The following is a 21,576-nucleotide window of genomic DNA, read 5'->3' on the forward strand; positions in this document are numbered from 1 at the left end:
TGCAAGATTTATTGCACCCCAAATGATACTAAATGAACGTTCATGTTCCAGTATAGGGTAAGTCCAGGGGGAGTTCTCCGACAACTTTTGAGTGTCACATATATTAGCAACGCTCTTTATCAGTGTTCAATCAACAATATGGTTGAAAATACATGATATTTGTTGCCCCCAAAAGCTGTGCTTTTAACATGACTCTAGGTGGATTCTTTGTGTATTGCCCGAGCTTGAACTTATATAGCAATCCTATGACATGATACATCATTGAGAAACAGTATGATTTAAACATGATGTTGCCAATGGGATATCCACTGTGCATATACCCAAAAACAATCGTTAGCATTATTTGGAAAAGAGAAGTCTGTCTAGTAGTGGCATTGAGAAAACTAATTGTAGGGAGGCATATAATGACTAATAGTCAAGCCAACGACACACTCCAACACGGAAGTTGGATTTCTTCCCCAAAAAGTCAACAAGCAGAAATTCTATCCGACATCATAAGGATCGATAACACATAAAGCCACCAGTCTGGAATCAATTCAAATCTTGTCATAAGGTGGTTGTGCACATTAGTTTGGGTAATTGTTTTCTTCCAATAATGCTAAAGATCTCTTAGGCGATGAAGGACAAAATGAGCAAGAGATGCAAAATTATAGCTCAAATTTGGGTAATTGTTTCCTTCCAATAATGAAATATAGTATTTATAGGCTTCTTGAGCGCTAGGCTTCGTGGAATATACTCTTGAGTACTGATCGTAGGCTTCTTGATTGAATCTAGAACCTAAACCCAAAACTCGAGAACTATGGTACTTAGACCTCTTAGAATGGAAAAGATCAATGGATTGAAATAAAAATTTTTGACTTGAGCTATAATTTTGTGTCTCTTGCTCATTTTGTCTTTTATCATTTGAGAGATCTTTGACATTAATGGAAAAACAATTGCCCAAACTAATGTGCGCAACTACCTTATGGCAATTTATGAATTGATTCCGGACTGCTGGTTTTATGCGTTTTTGATCTCTATAATGTCGGATTAGCCTTTATGCTATGTGGCTGTTTGGGGAGGAAATCAAACTTTCGTAGTGGGGAGTGCCCTTGACTTGGCTATTAGTCATTACATGCTTCCATACAGTTGGTTTTTGCAATGCCGCTACTGGACAGACTTCTCTTTTCCAAATAGTGCTGACGATTGTCTTTAAGTATATGTACGGTGGATATTATATTGGCAACATCATGTTTAAATCGTACTGCTTGCCAATGATGTATCATGCCATAAGATCGCTATATAAGTTCAAGTGCGGGCACTATACAAAAATTCTTCCTGGAGTCATGCTAAAAGCACGACTTTTGGGGTCAACAATTCCATGTATTTTCAACCATATTGTTGGTTGAACACTGCTAAAGAGTTTCGCTAATATATGTGACACTCAAAAGTTGTCAGAGAACTCCCCTTGGACTTGTCCTGTACTGAAACATGAACATTCATTTAGTGTCATTTTGGGTGCAATAGGTCTTGCACGAATCTTACATGAAATGAGATATTATACAAATGGTCGTATATTTGTATTGTTTGGATCCATTTGCACCTTGGTTGTGCGGATTTTATGCCATAAATTTTCAAACAACAAATGGTTAAGATCCATTTATATTCTTATTATATTTTTTGGGTGAACATAATGTCGGTTGCGGGGGGCATTCATTTTTGGCAATGAGCTGTAGCAACTTGTCTAGATTATGTGGTGTATAAATTGTGTCCAGTTTTGTTGACAAAATAAAATTATGTATTAGCTAGTGCATTGGATGTCTCTGCTGCTCTAGTGGGTATCTTCCAAAGTATAATAGTCGGAACAAACGATGGTTAGAATGTGAATCTTTCGGTGGAGTTCAATACCACATGTGCGTTGGCAAGTTGTCTAGCTACACCAGGATTAAATTTTTTGGACTGTCTTATTTTTTAGTTTTTTATTTTTAATATATATTTTTTATAATTTTCGTTTGTCAGAATATTTGTCTTGAAGTTTTTACGTATCGGTTGTTTTTTTTAAATTTATCGACTAAATAGATTAAAATTTGTACATCAGTAAGAGGCAACACATGTTCACTTTGTTCATGCCTTGGTTTCTACTTGTTTTTATAATTTTTTTAGCTTGTTTTCTTGTTTTTAGCGCAACTCAAGTTATTCTTGCATCCTTTTTTACCATCCATATAGTTTGCAAAATGTGGAAAAAATCAATGATAGACTTAGGTTCAAGGGAGAATAGTTTAGGTTCTCTTTTTCACTCTCGATTGGGCTACTATAACATTTATTTTTGGAAATCCTTTGACTACTCCTTTGCCAACCATCATGCATATGATTGTCGGGTTGATTATTTTCTCAATTTTTTATTATTTCTTCAGTATACACAGTGTCATTAAAATCCATTTCAATCCATTGATCTTTTTGATTCTAGCGGGTATAAATACAATAGTTCTTGAGTTTTGGGTTTGGGTTCTAAATTCAATCAAAAAGCCTACGATTAGTACACATGAGCATTGTATTCTTACTCTCTGTTGCTTTTGACTTAAGCAATAATTTTACGTTTCTTGCTCATTTTGTCCTTCACCATTTAAGTGATCTTTGCTATTATTGGAAGAAAACAATTACCCAGAATGATGTGCACAACCACCTTATGGCAACATATGAATTGATATCGAATTGGTGGTTTTATATGTTATCAATCCTTACGATGTCGTTGGGCATTTGTGCTTGGTGGTTGTTTGGGGAGGAAATCCAACTTCCGTGGTGGGGAGTCCCGTTGGCTTGACTATTAGTCATTATATGTATCCCTACAATTAGTTTTTTCAATGCCACTACTAAATAGACTTATTTTTCCAAACAGTGTGGGCGATTGTCTTTGGGTATATGTGTAGTGGATATCCTATTGGCAACATCTTGTTTAAATCATACTGCTTCTCAATGATGTATCATGCCATAGGATCGCTAAATAATTTCAAGTTCGGGCACAACACAAAAATTCCACCTAGAGTCATGTTAAAAACACAGCTTTTGAGGACAACAATATTGTGTATTGTCAACCATATTGTTGGTTGGACACTGCTAAAGAGCGTCGCTAATATATGTGATAGTAATAAGTTGCCGGAGAACTCTCCCTGGACTTACCCTGTATTGGAACATGAATGTTCATTTAGTATCATTTGGGGTGCAATAAATCCTACACGAATCTTACATGAAATGGGATATTATACAAATGTTCCTATATTTGTATTGGTTGGATCTCTGTGCATCTTGGTCAGAGGGACTGTTAGTTTGTGGCTCTTATTTTATGTTAGAGACTACAGAATGGGTGGAATTCCTCACAGTTATTCATTGAATTGATGTATGAATATATATATATATATATATATATATATATATTTAGAAAAAGGGAATATAAAAAAGAATAAGTCGGTCACTTTTTTGTTACATATAACATAAGGGAAGAAACAGAATTTATAGAACTTCAGATTCCTTGGTACAGAATTTACAGAACTTCAGATTCCTTGGTATCCCGCACACCATGTGTATGTGATAATGTTTCCTTGTGTGTAGCTGAGGTATATAACTTAATACGCCCCCTTCGAGTCCAACGATGTATCTACAACATTGAGACTCGACTAGAATCAAAGAAATTTGTGAGCAACCAGAGGTTTTTGTTAAGACATCCACAATTTGATCTTTGGAGCTAATGAATGAAACTTTAAGCGAGCTGGAAGCCACCCTATCTCTAACAAAATGAAAATCAATATCCATATGTTTTGTTCTTGAGTGATATAAAAGATTAGCAGAGAGGTACGTTGCCCCTAGGTTGTCACACCGTAAAGTAGGAGCTTGAAAAAGGTTTAGGCCAAGTTCACACAACACAGTTCGTAACCAAATTAGTTCAGCTGCTGACGAAGCTATTGACTTGTTCTCAGCTTCCGTTGAAGACCTAGCAAAAGTTTGTTGCTTTTTGAAGCTCCAAGAAATAAGGTGTTTGCCAAGGTAGATGCAAAATCCTCCTGTGGAACGGTGATCATCAGGACAACCCCCCAATCGGTATCCGAGTAAGCTTGGAGAGTGAGCCTTGATTTGGATGCAAAAAATAGACCATCATTTATGGTGGCTTTCAAATATTAGAGTATGCACTTCACGACAGTCCAATGAGGTGCTTTGGGGGAATGCATGAATTGGCAAACCTTGTTGACGGAGGAAGAGATGTCTGGTCTTGTAATGGAGAGATATTGCAAACCTCCCACAATGCTGTGATATAAAGTAAACATCCTTAAAATCTCGGGTATCGGATTTGGACAATTTTAGGGAGGTAGCCATTGGTGAGGAAATTGGTTTGGCATGAAGCATATTGCTTCGGTTGAGAAGGTGTTGGATGTAATTTCATTGGGATAAGACAAGTCCATTAGTGGTGTAATGAACTTCAATACCCAAAAAGAAAGACAGGGAGCCTAGATCTTTTATTGGAAAGTGACGTCCTAAATTATGAATGAGATCAGTGATGGCTACCTGTTTGGAGGATGTGATGACTATATCATTCACATATATGAGCAAATACATTTGAAGGTCATTGCAATTGAGAATAAACAAAGACGTGTCTGCTTTAGAGGCAATAAAATTATAATCAAGGAGCCAAGAACTTAACTAAGCAAACCAGGCTCATGGTGCTAGCTTAAGCCCATATATAGCTTTTTGAAGCTTGCAGACATGAGAAGGCCAAGAGGGATCCCCAAATCCTTGTGGTTGCTGCATATAGACATCATCAGTGAGCACACCATGTAAGAAGGCATTTTCAATGTCAATTTGATGCAAAAATCAGCCACGAGAGACAACAATGGACTGAATTATCCGAATGGTCGAGGGTTTGACGACGGGGCTGAAGGTGTCATGGAAATCAACACCTAGTTGCTGATGAAAACCCTTGGCAACTAGACGTGCCTTCCGTCTCTCAAAGGAACCATTGACTAGGGTTTCAGTGCAAAAAACGCAATGACATCCCAACACATTCGTGTGAGGTACAGGAGGTACCAAAGTCCATGTGTGATTGCGAATGAGAGTTTCGTATTCCTTAGTCATGGCCTCCCATTTGGTGTGTTTGATAGCCGCGGAAAAGCTTAAGGGATCATCTGGTATACCTGCAGAGACAGTGAGACAATTTCGAGTAGGGTATAGCACGGTTCCATCAGTGAAACTTCGGGGACGAGAAGAATATGTGTGGGATCGGGTGATGATAGGGGAGCGAGGTGGGATTAGGCGTCGGTTGAGGATATTCGAAACTGGGGATGGAGATGCTTCGCTGGAAGGATCAGAGGAAGGTTCAGAGGAAGGGGATGATGTTGGTGAGAGTATTGGGCTGATGATGGAGGGAGATTGGGTTGGGCCGTGGTTGATGGGAGGGAGTGTTATACGAGTGTTTGGATGTGGGCCCAATATTGAGGAAGGAAAGATGGGTAAGGAGGCCGGCTGGGAGGGAGATGGATTAGATAGTGGGTTGGGTCTAGATTTGGACAGAGGGAATGAATATTCATTGAATATTACATCACGGGAGATGTATATGCGATTTGTGTTTAGGTCAAGACACTTGTAGCCTTTGTGGGTTGGGCTGTAACCTAAGAAGAGACATGATGTGGACCAAAAATTTTATTTGTGAGAGGAATATGGTTGGAGATTGGGCCAACATTCACACCCAAAGACTTTGAGAAATTTGTAGTCAGGTTCTTGATGGTAGACCAAAGAATAGGGTGATTTGTTGTTTAGGACTGGAGTGGGTAAGAGATTAATATGGAAGATCGCAGTTTCAAAGGCCTCGGCCCAGTAAGAGAATGGAAGAGATGAGTGGGCCAGGAGGGCAAGGCCCGTTTCCACAATATTGTGATGCTTTCGTTCGATGAGGCCATTTTGTTGGTGAGTATGGGGGCATGAAAATATGTGAGTAATGTTGAGTTGTTTGCAAAAAGGGGTGAGAGGTTGAAATTCACCTCCCCCTCCTGTTTGTAAGGTGATGAGCTTGGTATTAAGTAGGCTTTCAATGAATGGTAAAAAAGTGGTGAAAATTTGGAAGACATCCGATTTTAACTTGATGGGAAAAATCCAAGTGAAAGGTGTAAAAGAGTCCAAAAATGAAATATAGTATTTTTAGCCATTTTTGAGACATTGTGGGCTGGACCGTATAGGTCAGCACATAACAATTGTGAGGGGCGAGTATAATTGACCTATTTTGAAGGAAAAGGAAACTGATGACATTTTGCTAAGGGACATTCGGAGCATTGAAAAATAGAGTTAGTAGGAGATAATGGTAAGCACTTGGACCGCAGGACACGAGAGACCAAGGTTAAGGAGGGGTGCCCAAGTCTTCGGTGCCATTGATTCATGGAGGCTCGTTCGCCAATATGAGTTGATGGAGACGGTGGGATGGTTGAAGTGGGAGGAAAGTGATAGAGACCATCACTGGTTGGGCCAATGAGGAGGATTTTCCCGGTTGTCTTGTCCTTCACATAGAAATGAGTGGAGTGAAACTTAAAGTAGCAGGAGTTATTAACACAGAATTGAAGAACAGACACTAAATTTTTCGTGATGGACAGAACATGCAGTTTGTTTTCGAGAAGAAAGGTAGAGGAGCTGAAGGAGAGGGAGGTATCACCGGTGTTTTCGATTAGAAGACCATTGCCATCACCTACCCGTATGGTCTCACCACCTGCATATGCTTCAGAAGATAAATTCAAGTTAGAGAAATCATTAGTAAGATGGTGTGTGGTTGCTGAGTCGGGGTACCAAAGAGAATTAGAAATCGGTGTCTGAGCTATGTAGTGTGCAAAGAAGTTGCTAGCAGAGAAGTTGCAGAGATCCAACCAATACAAATATTGGAACATCTGTATAATATCCCATTTCATGTAAGATTTGTGCAGGACCTTTTGCACCTCAAATGACACTAAATGAACGTTAATGTTCCAGCATAAGGCAAGTTCAGGGGGAGTTGTCCAGCAACTTTTGAGGGTTACATATGTTAGCGACGTTTTTTAGCAGTGTCCAACCGACAATATGGTTGGTAATACACGATATTATTGCCCCCAAAAGCTGTGCTTTTAGCATGACTCTAGGTGGAATTTTTGTGTAGTGTCTGATCTTGAAATTATATAGCGATCCTATGACATGATACATCATTGAGAAACAATGTGATATAAACATTTTGTCAATAGGATATGCACTGTGCATATACTCAAAGACATTTGTCGGCATTGTTTGGAAAAAAGATGTCTGCTTAGTACTGGCATTGAGAAAACTAATTGTAGGGATGCATATAATGACTAATAGCCAAGCCAACGAGACTCCCCACCATGGAAGTTGGATTTCCTTTCAAAATAGCCACCAAGCACAAATGCTGATTGACATCATAAGGATCAATAACATATAAAACCACCAGTCCGGAATCAATTCGTATCTTGCCATAAGGTGATTGTGCACATCAGTTTGGGTAATGATTTTATTCCACTAATGTCAAAGATCACTTAGATGACGAAGGACAAAATGAGTAAGAGATGCAAAATTATAGCTCAAGTCAAAAACAACAGAGAGTAGAAAACAATGCTCATGTGTATTCTTGAGTACTGGTCGTAGGCGTCTTGATTGAAACTAAAACCCAAACCCAAAACTCGAGAACTATTGTACTTAGACCCGCTAGAATTGAAAAGATTAACATATTGAAATGGAAAATTTTTGACACTATGTATATTGAAGAAATAATAAAAAATTGAGAGGAGATAAAAAATAATCATCCCAACAATCATATGCATGACGGTTGGCAAATGAGTAGTCAAAAGGTTTCTGAAAAAAGATATTATAGTAGCCCAATCGAGTGTGAAAGAGAGAAAACCTAAACCATTTTCCCTTGAACCTAAGATTTGGTCTATCGTTGATTTTTTTTTTCCTAGATTTTGCAAACTATATGGATGGTAAAAAAGGATGCAAGAAGAACTTGGGTTGCGCTAGAAACAAAAAAACATGCTAAAAAAATTATAAAATTAAGTAGAAACCAAGGCTTGAACAAAGTGAACATGTGTTGTCTTTTATTAATGTACAAATTTTATTCTATTTAGTCGATACATTTTTTAAAAAAATTGATACCTAAAAACTTAAATACAAATATTTAAAGAATGAAAATTAGAAAAAATATATATTTAAAATAAAAAACTAATAAATAGGACAGTCTGAAAAATTTAATCTTGGTGTAGCTGGACAACTTGCTAAGGCGCATGTGGTATTGAACTCCATTGGAAGATTCACATTCTAGCCATCGTTTCCTCTGACTATTATACTTTGGACGAAGCCCACTAGAGCAGCCGCGACATCCAATGCACTAGGTAATACGTAATTGTATTCCGTCCACAAAATTGAACGCAATTTATACACCACATAATCTAGACAAGCTGCTGCAACTCATGAAAAAAAATGAATGCCCTCAGCTGCTGGTATTAATGTTGGCCCAAAAAATATAATAGGAATATAAATGGATCTTAACAATTTGTTGTTTGGAAATTTAGGGCATAATATCCGCACAACCAAGGTGTAGAGAGATGCAACCAATACAAATATAAGAACATCTGTATAATATGTCATTTCATGTAAGATTCGTGCAAGATTTATTGCATCCCAAATGATACTAAATGAACGTTCATGTTCCAGTATAGGGTAAGTCCAGGGGGAGTTCTCCGACAACTTTTGAGTGTCACATATATTAGCAACGCTCTTTAGCAATGTCCAATCAACAATATGGTTGGAAATACATGATATTTGTTGCCCTCAAAAGCTGTGTTTTTAACATGACTCTAGGTGGACTCTTTGTGTAGTGCCCGAGCTTGAACTTATATAGCGATCCTATGACATGATACATCATTGAGAAGTAGTATGATTTAAACATGATGTTGTCAATAGGATATCCACTGTGCATATACCCAAATCCAATCGTTAGTATTATTTGGAAAAGAGAAGTCTGTTTAGTAGTGACATTGAGAAAACCAATTGTAGGGAAGTATATAATGACTAATAGCCAAGCTAATGTCACTCCCCAACACGGAAGTTGGATTTCTTCCCCAGACAGCCAACAAGCACAAATGCTATCCGACATCATAAGGATCGATAACACATAAAACCACCAGTCTGGAATCAATTCAAATCTTGCCATAAGGTGGTTGTGCACATTAGTTTTGGTAGTTGTTTTCTTCCAATAATGCCAAAGATCTCTTAGAGGATGAAGGACAAAATGAGTAAGAGACGCAAAATTATAGCTCAAATTTGGGTAATTGTTTTCTTCCAATAATGAAATATAGTATTTATAGGCTTCTTGAGTACTAGGCTTCTTGAAATATACTCTTTGAGTATTGGTCATAGGCTTCTTGATTGAATCTAGAATGCAAACCCAAAACTCGTGGACTATTGTACTTAAGCCTGCTAGAATGGAAAAGATCAATGGATTGAAATGGAAATTTTTGACTTGAGCCATAATTTTGCGTCTTTTGCTCATTTTGTCTTTTATCATTTAAGAGATCCTTGGCATTATTGGAAGAAAACAATTGTTGAAACTAATTTGCACAACTACCTTATGGCAATTTATGAATTGATTCCGGACTGCTGGTTTTATGCGTTTTTGATCTCTATGATGTCGGATTAGCCTTTATGCTATGTGGCTGTTTGGGGAGGAAATCAAACTTTCGTAGTGGGGAGTGCCCTTGACTTGGCTATTAGTCATTACATGCTTCCATACAGTTGGTTTTTGCAATGCCGCTACTGGACAGACTTCTCTTTTCCAAATAGTGCTGACGATTGTCTTTAAGCATATGCACGGTGGATATTATATTGGCAACATCATGTTTAAATCGTACTGCTTGCCAATGATGTATCATGCCATAAGATCGCTATATAAGTTCAAGTGCGGGCACTATACAAAAATTCTTCCTGGAGTCATGCTAAAAGCACGACTTTTGGGGTCAACAATTCCATGTATTTTCAACCATATTGTTGGTTGAACACTGCTAAAAAGTTTCGCTAATATATGTGACACTCAAAAGTTGTCAGAGAACTCCCCTTGAACTTGTCCTGTACTGAAACATGAACATTCATTTAGTGTCATTTTGGGTGCAATAGGTCTTGCACGAATCTTACATGAAATGAGATATTATACAAATGTTCGTATATTTGTATTGATTGGATCCATTTGCACCTTTGTTGTGCGGATTTTATGCCATAAATTTTCAAACAACAAATGGTTAAGATCCATTTATATTCTTATTATATTTTTTGGGTGAACATAATGCCGGTTGCTGGGGGCATTCATTTTTGGCCATGAGCTGTAGCAACTTGTCTAGATTATGTGGTGTATAGATTGTGCTCAGTTTTGTTGACGGAATACAATTATGTATTAGCTAATGCATTGAATGTCGCAGTTGTTCTAGTGGGTATCGTTAAAAGTATAATAGTCGGAACAAACGATTGACCAGAATGTGAATCTTCCGGTGGAGTTCAATACCACATGCGCGTTGGCAAGCTGTCCAACTACACCGGGATTAAATTTTTCGGACTGTCCTTTTTCATAGTTTTTTATTTTGAATATATATATTTTCTAATTTTCTTTTGTTAGAATATTGTATTGAAGTTTTTAAGTATCAGTTTTTTTTTAAAAAAAAATTTATCGACTAAATAGATTAAAATTTGTACATCAATAAAAGAGAACACATGTTCACTTTGTTCGTGGCTTGGTTTCTACTTGTTTTTATAATTTTTTATCTTGTTTTCTTGCTTCTAGCGCAACTCAAGTTCTTCTTGCATCATTTTTTACGATCCATATAGTTTGCAAAATGTGGAAAAAATCAGTAATAGACCAAATCTTAGGTTCAAGGGAAAATAGTTTAGGTTTTCTCTCTTTCACACTTGATTGGGCCATTATAACATTTATTTTTGGAAATCTTTTGACTACTCTTTTGCCAACCGTCATGCATATGATTGTTGAGATGATTATTTTTTCTCATCGAAATTTTATATTATTTTTTCAATATACACGGTGTCGAAAATTTTCCATTTCAATCCATTTATCTTTTCAATTCTAGCGGGTTTAAGTACAATAGTTCTTGAGTTTTTGGTTTTGGTTCTAGATTCAATCAAGAAGCCTACGACCAGTACTCAAGAGTACACATGAACATTGTATTCTTATTCTCTGTTGCTTTTGACTTGAGCTATAATTTTGCGTCTCTTGCTCATTTTGTCCATCATCATCTAAGAGATCTTTGACATTATTGGAAGAAAATAATCCGCAAAACTGATGTGCACAACCACCTTATGACAAGATATGAATTGATTCCGAACTGGTGGTTTTATATGTTATCGATCAATGCGAAGTCGTTTAGCATTTGTGCTTGGTGGCTGTTTGGGGAGGAAATCTAACTTTCGTGGTGGGGAGTCTTGTTGGTTTGGCTATTAGTCATTATCTGCTTCTTTACAATTTGTTTTTTCAATGCCACTACTAAACAGAGTTCTCTTTTCTAAACATTGTCGGAGATTTGTTTTTGGGTATATGCATAGTGGATATCCTATTGGCAATATCATGTTTAAATCATACCGCTATTCAATGAGTATCATGTCATATGATCGCTATATAATTTCAAGTTCGGGCATAACACAAAAATTCCACCTAAAGTCATGTTAAAAGCACAGCTTTTGGGAGTAACAATATCATATATTGCCAACCATATTGCTAGTTGGACACTGTTAAAGAGCGTCGCTAATATATGTGACATTTAAAAGTTGTCGGAGATCTCTTCCTGGACTTGCCATGTACTGGAACATGAACGTTCATTTAATGTCATTTGAGGTGCAATAAGTCCTGCACGAATCTTAAATGAAATGAGATATTATACATATGTTTCTATATTTGTATTGATTGGATCTCTCTGCATCTTGGTCAGAGGGACTGTTAGTCTGTGGCTCTGATTTTATGTTAGAGACAGCAGAATAGAATTCCTCACGGCTATTCATTGAATTGATGTATGAATATATATATATTCAAAAAAAGGGAATATAAAAAAGAATAAGTTGGTTACATATTTGTTACATATAACAGAAGGGAAGAAACAGAATTTACAGGACTTCAGATTCCTTGGTATCCTGCACACCATGTGTATATGATAATGTCTCCTTGTGCCTAGCTGAGTTATATAGCTTATATGCTATTTCATCACACCTATTCTGCGTTACTAGTGTGTGGTTCCAAGACATATTCCTTCAGATCTCTTCTCCATCTTCCCAGCCAATTGCCTGCCTAAATTGTTTCCTTTAGTTTGTAAAATATCTGAAGATATTTAAATGCTAAATCTGAAACATCTTGTTTAGGCTGAAATTTTTTTACCAGTACTGGTATTATTTAGTTGATGTAAACAAGGTTATTTATGGTGAGTTGACAGGGTGTGTAATTTTGTTTGACTTTTGGCAAGCTATATTACTGAAGAGCAGATGCATTGCCAAAGTACCATGCCCTATTATAATATTTTTTGATCTAAGATGATGTTCTTTTCATTTCCTGATATTTGAAAATTTTTACTTTGGAGCTCCAAAACACATACTGTAGCAATATTGTACTGCTAAAAAATGGTGCCATTGTTTCAAGGTTAATCATAGATCGAAGAATCAATTCTATAATCTTCTCATTGCTTGTCTCACTGTTGGCTAAAACATTCATTTTTTTTACTGATTCTATTGTGCATGGTGGGAATCATAAAATCACACCAATATTCAAAGTTTAAGGTGGTGTTTGTGAACCATGATTGAGGTTCATTAATTGACTGTAAGACTCAATCAGTTCTGCATGACCTTTGCAACTTTGGATGCAAACTTCATTGAATTTGAAATCACAAATGTAACAGTCAAAAGAGGTCTGACATTTTCTGCAAGCATCTCCAGAATTACCGTTTGACAACATGTGACTTTGACAGTTGAAAAAGTTCTTCCTGTGATGCCTTACATAGTTCCTGAAATTCAAGAATGCTCGTCTCATAAAAAGTGAAAATCCTACTGTTGGCTTCTCTCAAAACCCTTATTCTCAAGTTTCGCTTCCTAGTTAATTTGACGTGGATCAATTTTTTGTGGTCATGATAGTTAGATATTGGAAATTAGAAAGAAATATTAGTGATGCCGTGACAATATAACAATATTTTTAGTGTGCACATGCACACATCAATCTTAGGGCTGGCTGGTTTTCTTGTCCAGACTCAGGTTTTCTTCTCAGTGGCAATTTTGGAAGAAAACAGAGTTGCAGAATGAGGTCAACAAACTTTTTTCTTTTCTTCCAAACTCACATAAGCAACAAATGGAATGTCATTGTGCGGAATGAAAGAAGAAAATTTAAGAGGTTTTTGGGTGTGTTTTGAAGCATTTGGATGCCACTGGATCAAGGACAAACAGAATCATACGATTCATACAATTCGTTTATTTCTACGATTAACTGTGAATCATATGATTCACCTATGATCCACAGCATTCTGCGGTTCACACATGAGATTTGAGTTGAGTTGAGCCTATGAATTGTACAATTCGAATAGAATCATACGATTCTAACAACTACAATTAGAAAAATTTCTTTAATTGTATTATTGCTTGATAAAAGATTGGTATATTTGCGGTTGAAATCTGGAATACTAACAGCTATGCATGCCATGTTGGACAGTCGCTATTGTATCTCCCTTTTGCCATTGCAAATGCACTCACTGCCAGATTGAATGATGGGTATGTTAGAATTTAATCGCTATCAGAGTTTAGTATGTGGGCATCATTACTGCTGTAAATTCAACTCATGGTCCTGTTTTAGCTCATGCATTTCTTCTGTTTGACTGTTTTTATTCTTAATTTATGTCATACCAGGGTTCCTTTGGTGGATGATAGATTGGTTCTTCTTGGGTACTGTGTATTTACAGGTATGATGACTTCTGCCCTTAATTTCATTTTGCATGTTCTCATTATAGTAAATCCTGTTTTCCTTCAAGAAAATTTTTGAAATTCAGTTTCCAAATATCATTCGTAAATTAACTCTCGATTTGTTTTCTTACTTCCATTTTTGAAAAGAAAAATAGTATAAAATGAAACATTTAGTGTTATACTGTTGCTTATTTGTCATTTAGGCTGGTACTAGCTTGATGTTGATGCTATATAGTCTCATTTTTTGTTTTTAGAATTTGGAGTTGTGCTGAAATGGTATAATCATAGCATTCGCATTATATTTATAATGTTTTTTCTCGTGACAATCTCTTTTGCTGTCCGCAGGGGCACTATATTTGCACTTTGCCACCTCAGTCATTAATGAAATCACAACAGCTCTGGGGATCTATTGTTTCAGGTTAGAAATATTGTATTTGATCCTCCAGGTTTGGTAGATCTAGGATTATTTTCCTAGTAAGTTTTTTTGCAAATTTGGAGGTCTACTATCAAAGTGGGGTATAAAGTAGTGAAATTTCCCCCAATTCATTATAGGATCACAGTAGTTTGTTGGTTTTTGGTTTGGTTTGTTTCTGTTGTTGTTTGGCTTTCCTGCCCTTCAAATTGTAGCAAAAAATATTATTGTTATTATTTTTTTGTGGGGGTATTTTCGTGGTGGATTGGTTTGGTTTGGTTTAGTGTGGAGAGGCTGCTTGCGTTTTCCGTTGCAAACCCACCCCCACCTTCCCCCTTCTTTTTTTTTTTTTTCTTTCTGACTTGCAGGCTGGCCCACCCCCTCACTGTGGATTTGGTAGATTTTGCGTTATGAGTATTGGAAGACAATTTTAATTTTGTAATTTGGCTTTCTCCTAATTTAGACAATTTTACTGGGTTTGCCTCTTTGAAGTATAGAGCTTATATGCTATTTCATCACACCTATTCTGCGTTACTAGTGTGTGGTTCCAAGACATATTCCTTCAGATCTCTTCTCCATCTTCCCAGCCAATTGCCTGCCTAAATTGTTTCCTTTAGTTTGTAAAATATCTGAAGATATTTAAATGCTAAATCTGAAACATCTTGTTTAGGCTGAAATTTTTTTACCAGTACTGGTATTATTTAGTTGATGTAAACTAGGATCACAGTAGTTTGTTGGTTTTTGTTTCTGTTGTTGTTTGGCTTTCCTGCCCTTCAAATTGTGGCAAAAAATATTATTGTTATTATTTTTTTGTGGGGGTATTTTGGTGGTGGATTGGTTTGGTTTGGTTTAGTGTGGAGAGGATGCTTGCGTTTTCCGTTGCAAACCCACCCCAACCTTCCCCCCTCTTTTTTTTTTTTTTTTCTTTCTGACTTGCAGGCTGGCCCACCCCCTCAGTGTGGATTTGGTAGATTTTGCGTTATGAGTATTGGAAGACAATTTTAATTTTGTAATTTGGCTTTCTCCTAATTTAGACAATTTTACTGGGTTTGCCTCTTTGAAGTATAGAGATATTTAATCAGTGATCTTGTTACAGTACATGCACAATAAAATGTACTTTTTGGAAAATTTGTTCGGTGAAGTTGCCAAATTCAATGAAAGCATGTTGGATGCTTTCTTCTTGCCCAGTTCAATGTTTGAGTTGGTCTCACTGATGCTACGGGCTATGATACTTGTTCATTGCTAGCTTTAGCATCAACTATTGATGCCCTACATACTATTTGCCCTTTTGCACGGGCATCTCTATGGTGTATGAAATAGCATTGTTGTCTAATTGATCCTTGTTCAAGCCTGCCTGTCCTGCAGTTTGTGCTTTCACAAATCACTTTTAAATTGTTTCCAAAGCTTGGATTTGTGTTTGACATTATTCTCTTTTTAAAATGACAGGATAACTAGGAAAGAAGCTTAAAATTTGCTGATATTTTCTCAGGTATGCACTTTCACGTCATGTACTTTCTGAAATCTAGCTTTAGGTTTGTGATCAATGATTATATTCATGGTCCACTTCAAACTCAAGGCCATCATTTTTTGAAATTGACTTGGAGTAGTTTGTTCATCCCTGTTTATGTTTTTAACATTGCTGCTTATTTTTGTTTGGATAAACCTTAGATTTGGATAAAATATAATATAAAATTATATTGAAATTTGTCCAAATCCACTCAAATTCAAAAAAACCAAATCTAAGATCTCAAATTCATGTTCCCAATCACAACATTATTTTATTTTAATTTTTGTTTTATTTATTTATTTATTTTATTGCGTGGCCAGCTGTCAAGCTGGGGAAATGAAGATTATTGAGATGTTTCAATCTCTTTTGATTCAATATATTTATGGTGGAGTTGATACTGGAGCCAGTGTACAAGGTTTGGTTCCGTCACTCCAGCTGTTGTAATAGATTAGGCAGGGCATTTTTGGTGGGATCTTTTTATAATTTTGACCTTTTGATTGTTTACTAGTTATTTTTGATTTGCATTCTGTTAGGTGTAATCCAATTTAACAGGTTTAGGCTTTTGAAATGGGTTGATGCAACTCATTAATACCGTACGTGTTCATTTAAAATTCTTCAATGTAACCCATTAGGGAGATATTGTAACCATGTTGGATTGCAATTGAGAGAATTGGATCTTAAATTTAAATTTGTGTGAATTTAAGTAAATTTTAGTTGTAGAAAAAATACAAATTTAAAGCTCAGTCTTTAAACTTAAAATGCATGTCATAACAAGTGTTCGTTTTATTCAATTTATATTCTTGGGGTTTTGCTATTTTTTGAAATGATGGATGGAAGGAAGGGACTTTTGATGATGAGATTTTGAAAAAGAAGGTATGGTGTGATGGAAAAGAGGGCAATGGTGAGAGATCACTCACCGTCTTCCGAGGGTACGAAAAAGAAAGCTGTTGCGAAATGACCTTTTTAATTTCTGCAAAAAAATGAAGATGCAAGGTGGCCAAGTTGGACACCCTGACTGATTGACTGATTGAACTATCTATATCACCTCTACACAGAAAATAAGAAGCTCCAAAATGCAAGACTACTTGGAGTCGCAAAAGGTAAGATGGCTTGAAACTATAAAATGTAAATATGCTAGAAGCCACGAAATCTCAGACTACTTGAAGTTAGGTTAAAAATCGATTCCCTTTGGACTCTCCCAGCTGCTGCCACTTCCTTTATTGGTTGTAATTTTCATTTTTTTTTCCATTTGTTTGTTTTTGATGTATGTAAATATATTAATGGCAGCTGATGTGCATGTACTGGAAGTCGAAACCTTGATTGCAAAATTTGAACTTAACTTTATGCTTTTGGACAAGGAAAAAAAATATTAGGTGTACTAGGTATGTACATCGGATTTAATGTGACTGGTCCTCACATTCTAGTAGTATGGTTGTAAATATATCCTTTAAAACGACTTTCTCTTGTAGGGAAAATTTTATGGAGGACTTCTTATTTCAAGTGGTGTTTGTATTTTAGATGTTAGATGTGACAAATTAGTCTCACATTCATATATATATATATATATATATATATATATATATATATATATATGAGAGAGAGAGAGAGAGAGAGAGAGAGAGAGAGAGAGAGAGAGAGAGAGAGAGAGAGATCCATTTTCAATGTGTATTATTTAGAAAACTAGCACATGAACACGTGGAGAGGAAGTCCCCCATATAATTTCTCCTTCTAGTATCATTTATGATTTTTGTGTAAATATAATTGCTTTGTTTAATAATTTGTTTGAAGTTCTTAATAATCAAAAATAAATGCCGGCCCAATGGTGGGTTATTTTATATATTTAAAAATTTTAAAACATATGAAAAACACCAATCTCGGCGAGCAAAAACGAAACTTTTTAACTTAGGATATTTCAAATTGCAACTTATAAAGTAAAAAAATACTTCAAAAAGATGATAGACTCATTAGTCCCGTTACACTGAAATTTTACTTTTTATCATTTTTTTTTTTAATTTTGAAGATATTACTGGCAAAAATATTTATCATTAATTTAAATATTTTTTAAAAAATTTTCTTATTGATTACATCTTATTTTGCTACTCCCAACAATCTCGTCAAGAACACAAACATAATCTTTCTGTCTCCCGTGGGCTAGTTTGTCGAGAGAGTTCGACAATAGAAAGTTATAGAACGAATCTGGTGGATTGGGATTCTTCATTGCAAGAACAGACCTGGATTAAATATAGCGTCAAGCCGTGGTTCCTTCTCTTTCAACTGTATCATCAAAATTGAAGCAGAAGATCATGAGGATATTAAGCAAGATGGTGTAGTTGATGTCCTCATCATGGACATCATCCAGACCAAGGCCATCATTTATTGGCAAAACTAATTCGCTCCCAAGTAAAAAACAAGTTGAAGAAGCTCGGCGGTGAGATTCCAGCAGTAACACTGGCATCGAGCATGCAACCACCATCGCCGCACCATAGCCTTCGACATCGCTCATGTTGGGAGGAAATTCGTAGTGTTCTATTGCGACAGAAGGAGAGCCTTGGCGCATTGATAAGGTCACCATAATTCAAGAAAATAAGGGGTTGTAATAAAATTTATATGCCGCCTTCTTAGGCTCGACATAAGCGGACTTTTGTGCACAGGTCTGCCGTTTATATAAAACATGATATTGGTTTAGGATTTTAATATATATATATAATGTGAAATTAAAGTATGGAAGTTATGGAGCGGGTGTGGTTAGCTCTGATGATAATTTTCTTTGGTTGTATGTATATGAAGAGGTGGGAATTTCTACAGATAAAATTAAATGTGCTTAATGGTGGTAAGTGAGTTTTGTGTTTTGGTTTTTCTGCATTGGATGGAAAGGACTGTAGTTTTTGGCAATTCGAATATTAGCACTGATTGGGCGGATGCAATATTCTTACATTGTTGAATTTAGGGACTGCTACCTATATGTAATTTACGTAGGTATGCCGAGGGGTAGGTTGCAATGCCCATTTGATATCTTCTTTTGCTGCTCATGACCCTCGTATCATATATAAATTTTGCAGTAGTGCAAATTATTTTATACATATAATTTGCTTCGTTACGTTTCTAACTCTGTTGTATATTCCATTGCTTTTGTTTATGCTCTGCTGTCTTGTACATTGTTTCTATAGTTTGTTTGCGACAAGTTGAGCTTTAGATAGCCAGGATATTCCTGTCAAGGAATAGAGTAACTATAAAGCCTCTGGGATGAAGGTGAAAAATAGTAAATTAAATAGTGGCAACTACTTTTTTATTGATATATATGTATATAGCCATATCTGATAAAACTTGCATCTGAAGATGCCAAGCTAGTACAGCTTAAGACAAAAACTTCAAAAAGAGATGATAATAAGGTAATTTATATCTGGAATTCCTTCATTTACCGCTCTTCCCACTCTCATGAAGAGCAGAGAAGTAACCCTGAGGATTGCTCTCGAATGCATCCCTAGAGATGTAGCTTCCACCGCCACCGGGAGCTTTCATGTCTACGTGTCCTCCATAGGATCCTGTACATCCTCCAGAAGAGGCACCTTTAACCCGACCGCCGCTGCTTGCCCCACCACTTTTGGCTCCTCCACCAGCTCCACCGCCTCTACCGCCGCTGCTTGCCCCACCGCCTTTGGATCCTCCACCAGCGCCACCAGCTCCTTTGCTGCCGCCCATCTCCAGAAAAATGCCGTGTGTATACTGAAGACTATTCAATTTGTATTCTGGAGCTATGCAGAGAGTGGAGAGATGAGTGGTATTCATAGAGGGATATTAATTAACTTCAATTCTTTAATGAACCAAATTCAATTGGAATCAGATAAAATTATATTTGAACATTAAGAATATACAAATAGGAAATTCATTCAAAAAAAAAAAAAAATACAAACATTTATTATATATCATTATTATTGGTGTGGATCATTATTTTATGTCTGGCTACTCTTATTGGTGTGGATCACTATTTTATGTCGGTGTTAAAATATACAATAAATTGCTGTATAAAACTTTAATTTTATACTTTATTAATATTTGAATTTGCTTAATTCTTAATCACATTAGAACAAATTTTCATTTTTAATCGTGTTTAATATAGAAAGGAAAAAAAAAAAGAGATCATCATTTCTTTACCAAAATTTCTTTGCATTTTCTCATATAAAATCAGACATAAAAAAGGCCTTATTAATTTTTAGACTGCTGCCAAATTAAAGCATAAGAAAATAAATAATGATAAAGGAAAGCTGAAATGATCAATATGAGGAGAAAGGAGATAATTGCAATCTAATCTATATTTTTGTTTGGGTATCAGTTTTATGAAAGGAACTTATAATTTAACACATGACAGTTGCTCATCTCATCAATATTAACCTTTGGCAATCATATATAATACGGATAATCCTCCAAAATGCAAAATGGGAAAAAGATCAAACCCATGTTCGGATAAGTCTTAACTTTAAATTTGTATTGAACTAGGATAATATGTAATATAAAATTGGATTAAAATTTGTTCAAATTCATTCAAATCTAAAATCAAAATTCGAAATTTATGCTCTCAAACACTGCAAAAGTGTTTTCTCTCCGTGTGTATTTCATTAAATTAAACTTAAAATGTGTAGACAAGTCTTAGAGGAATGGATGACCCCATGTATTCAATATTTTTTAAAAAAATTTAAATATGAAAAGACAAAAAATTAGGTCTTTCTAGGGGATCCTTTTGGTCTTTTAATTAGCTCTCAATCAATGAAATTACGCCACGTAGTCTGGTAAGGCCTATTGTCATCATGTAAAGCTCATATACTATTCTACTTGACATGATTTCATTGGCAAGAAAGAACTGACAAGAGAACCGTGTGATTCTTCGAGAAAATCTAATTTTTCCTCATGAAGAATAGTAGCATTAAACTCTTCCATTTATTTATTTATTTATTTATTTTAACACGTGCTTCATATATATATATGCTTGATTATGTTCAGGGTCGGTTCTTCACAATATGAGATCTAAGCGAATAATTTAATTAGGAACCCTTAATATTTTGTTTTTCTTTCCTCGTTTTTCATATCCGGATTCATATTTTCTCATTGACATAATTAAATTTCAAAATTAACACTAACTATAAATTGACAAATTATGTAAACAAATAAAAATAAATTTAATAAATCTATAGAAATAACAGATTGAAACAATATAACATAATTATTATTATTATTATTGCAAATCGATCGGCGAACGAGACTTTAGAAATATCAGATTCTTGCCGAAAATGATGAATACAAGAGAATTGGGATTGATGAGAATTACAGAGAATTGGAGACCCAAAAATGATGAATACAAGAGTCAGAGTAAAAATTATAGAGAGACCGAGAGATGAGAGTGAGAGAGTGTGAGAGATGGAAAGATTTTTTAGAGAGGTTAAGAAAAAGAGAAGAGAGTAATAGATAATTAGAAATATAATAAAGTTGTTAGTTGGGAAGTCAATGAAATTTGAAAAAAAAAAAAGAATTAAATTGCATTTATTTTACATTTTAAAATACAATTTCATTTATTTGTTAGTTGGGAAGTCAATGTATGGGAAGAGAGCATAATAAATAATATTAATATTATTTAATTAAAAAAAATTTTGGGACCCCAAAAATATATTATTATATTAAAAAAAAAAAT

General features: G+C 35.6%; 2 protein-coding genes across 3 annotated transcripts in view; one reads left to right on the plus strand and one right to left on the minus strand.

Annotated features, from left to right (window-relative positions):
• Window positions 1–16,584, plus strand: part of LOC131154335 (choline/ethanolaminephosphotransferase 1) — a 48,084-nt gene extending 31,500 nt beyond the window's left edge. For both annotated transcript variants that reach the window (XM_058107032.1, XM_058107031.1), the window contains 5 exons: window positions 13,730–13,788; window positions 13,924–13,976; window positions 14,323–14,395; window positions 15,836–15,878; window positions 16,217–16,584. In XM_058107032.1, the coding sequence (XP_057963015.1) occupies window positions 13,730–13,788; window positions 13,924–13,976; window positions 14,323–14,395; window positions 15,836–15,857 (207 nt within the window). In that variant the 3' untranslated portion in view covers window positions 15,858–15,878; window positions 16,217–16,584. The remainder of the gene's footprint in view (window positions 1–13,729; window positions 13,789–13,923; window positions 13,977–14,322; window positions 14,396–15,835; window positions 15,879–16,216) is intronic.
• Window positions 16,585–19,301: 2,717 nt separating this feature from the next.
• Window positions 19,302–19,626, minus strand: LOC131153990 (uncharacterized). Its single transcript, XM_058106438.1, has one exon. It carries the CDS (start codon window positions 19,593–19,595, stop codon window positions 19,308–19,310), a length of 288 nt encoding a protein of 95 aa, XP_057962421.1. The 5' UTR covers window positions 19,596–19,626; the 3' UTR covers window positions 19,302–19,307.
• Window positions 19,627–21,576: the final 1,950 nt, after the last annotated feature.

The sequence above is a fragment of the Malania oleifera genome, chromosome 4 (genome assembly GCF_029873635.1).
Source record: "Malania oleifera isolate guangnan ecotype guangnan chromosome 4, ASM2987363v1, whole genome shotgun sequence".
Taxonomy (NCBI): domain Eukaryota; kingdom Viridiplantae; phylum Streptophyta; class Magnoliopsida; order Santalales; family Ximeniaceae; genus Malania; species Malania oleifera.

Excerpts from the sequence above, each read along its gene's own strand:
- LOC131153990 (XM_058106438.1), bottom strand. The coding sequence starts at position 19,595 with ATGGGCGGCAGCAAAGGAGCTGGTGGCGCTGGTGGAGGATCCAAAGGC.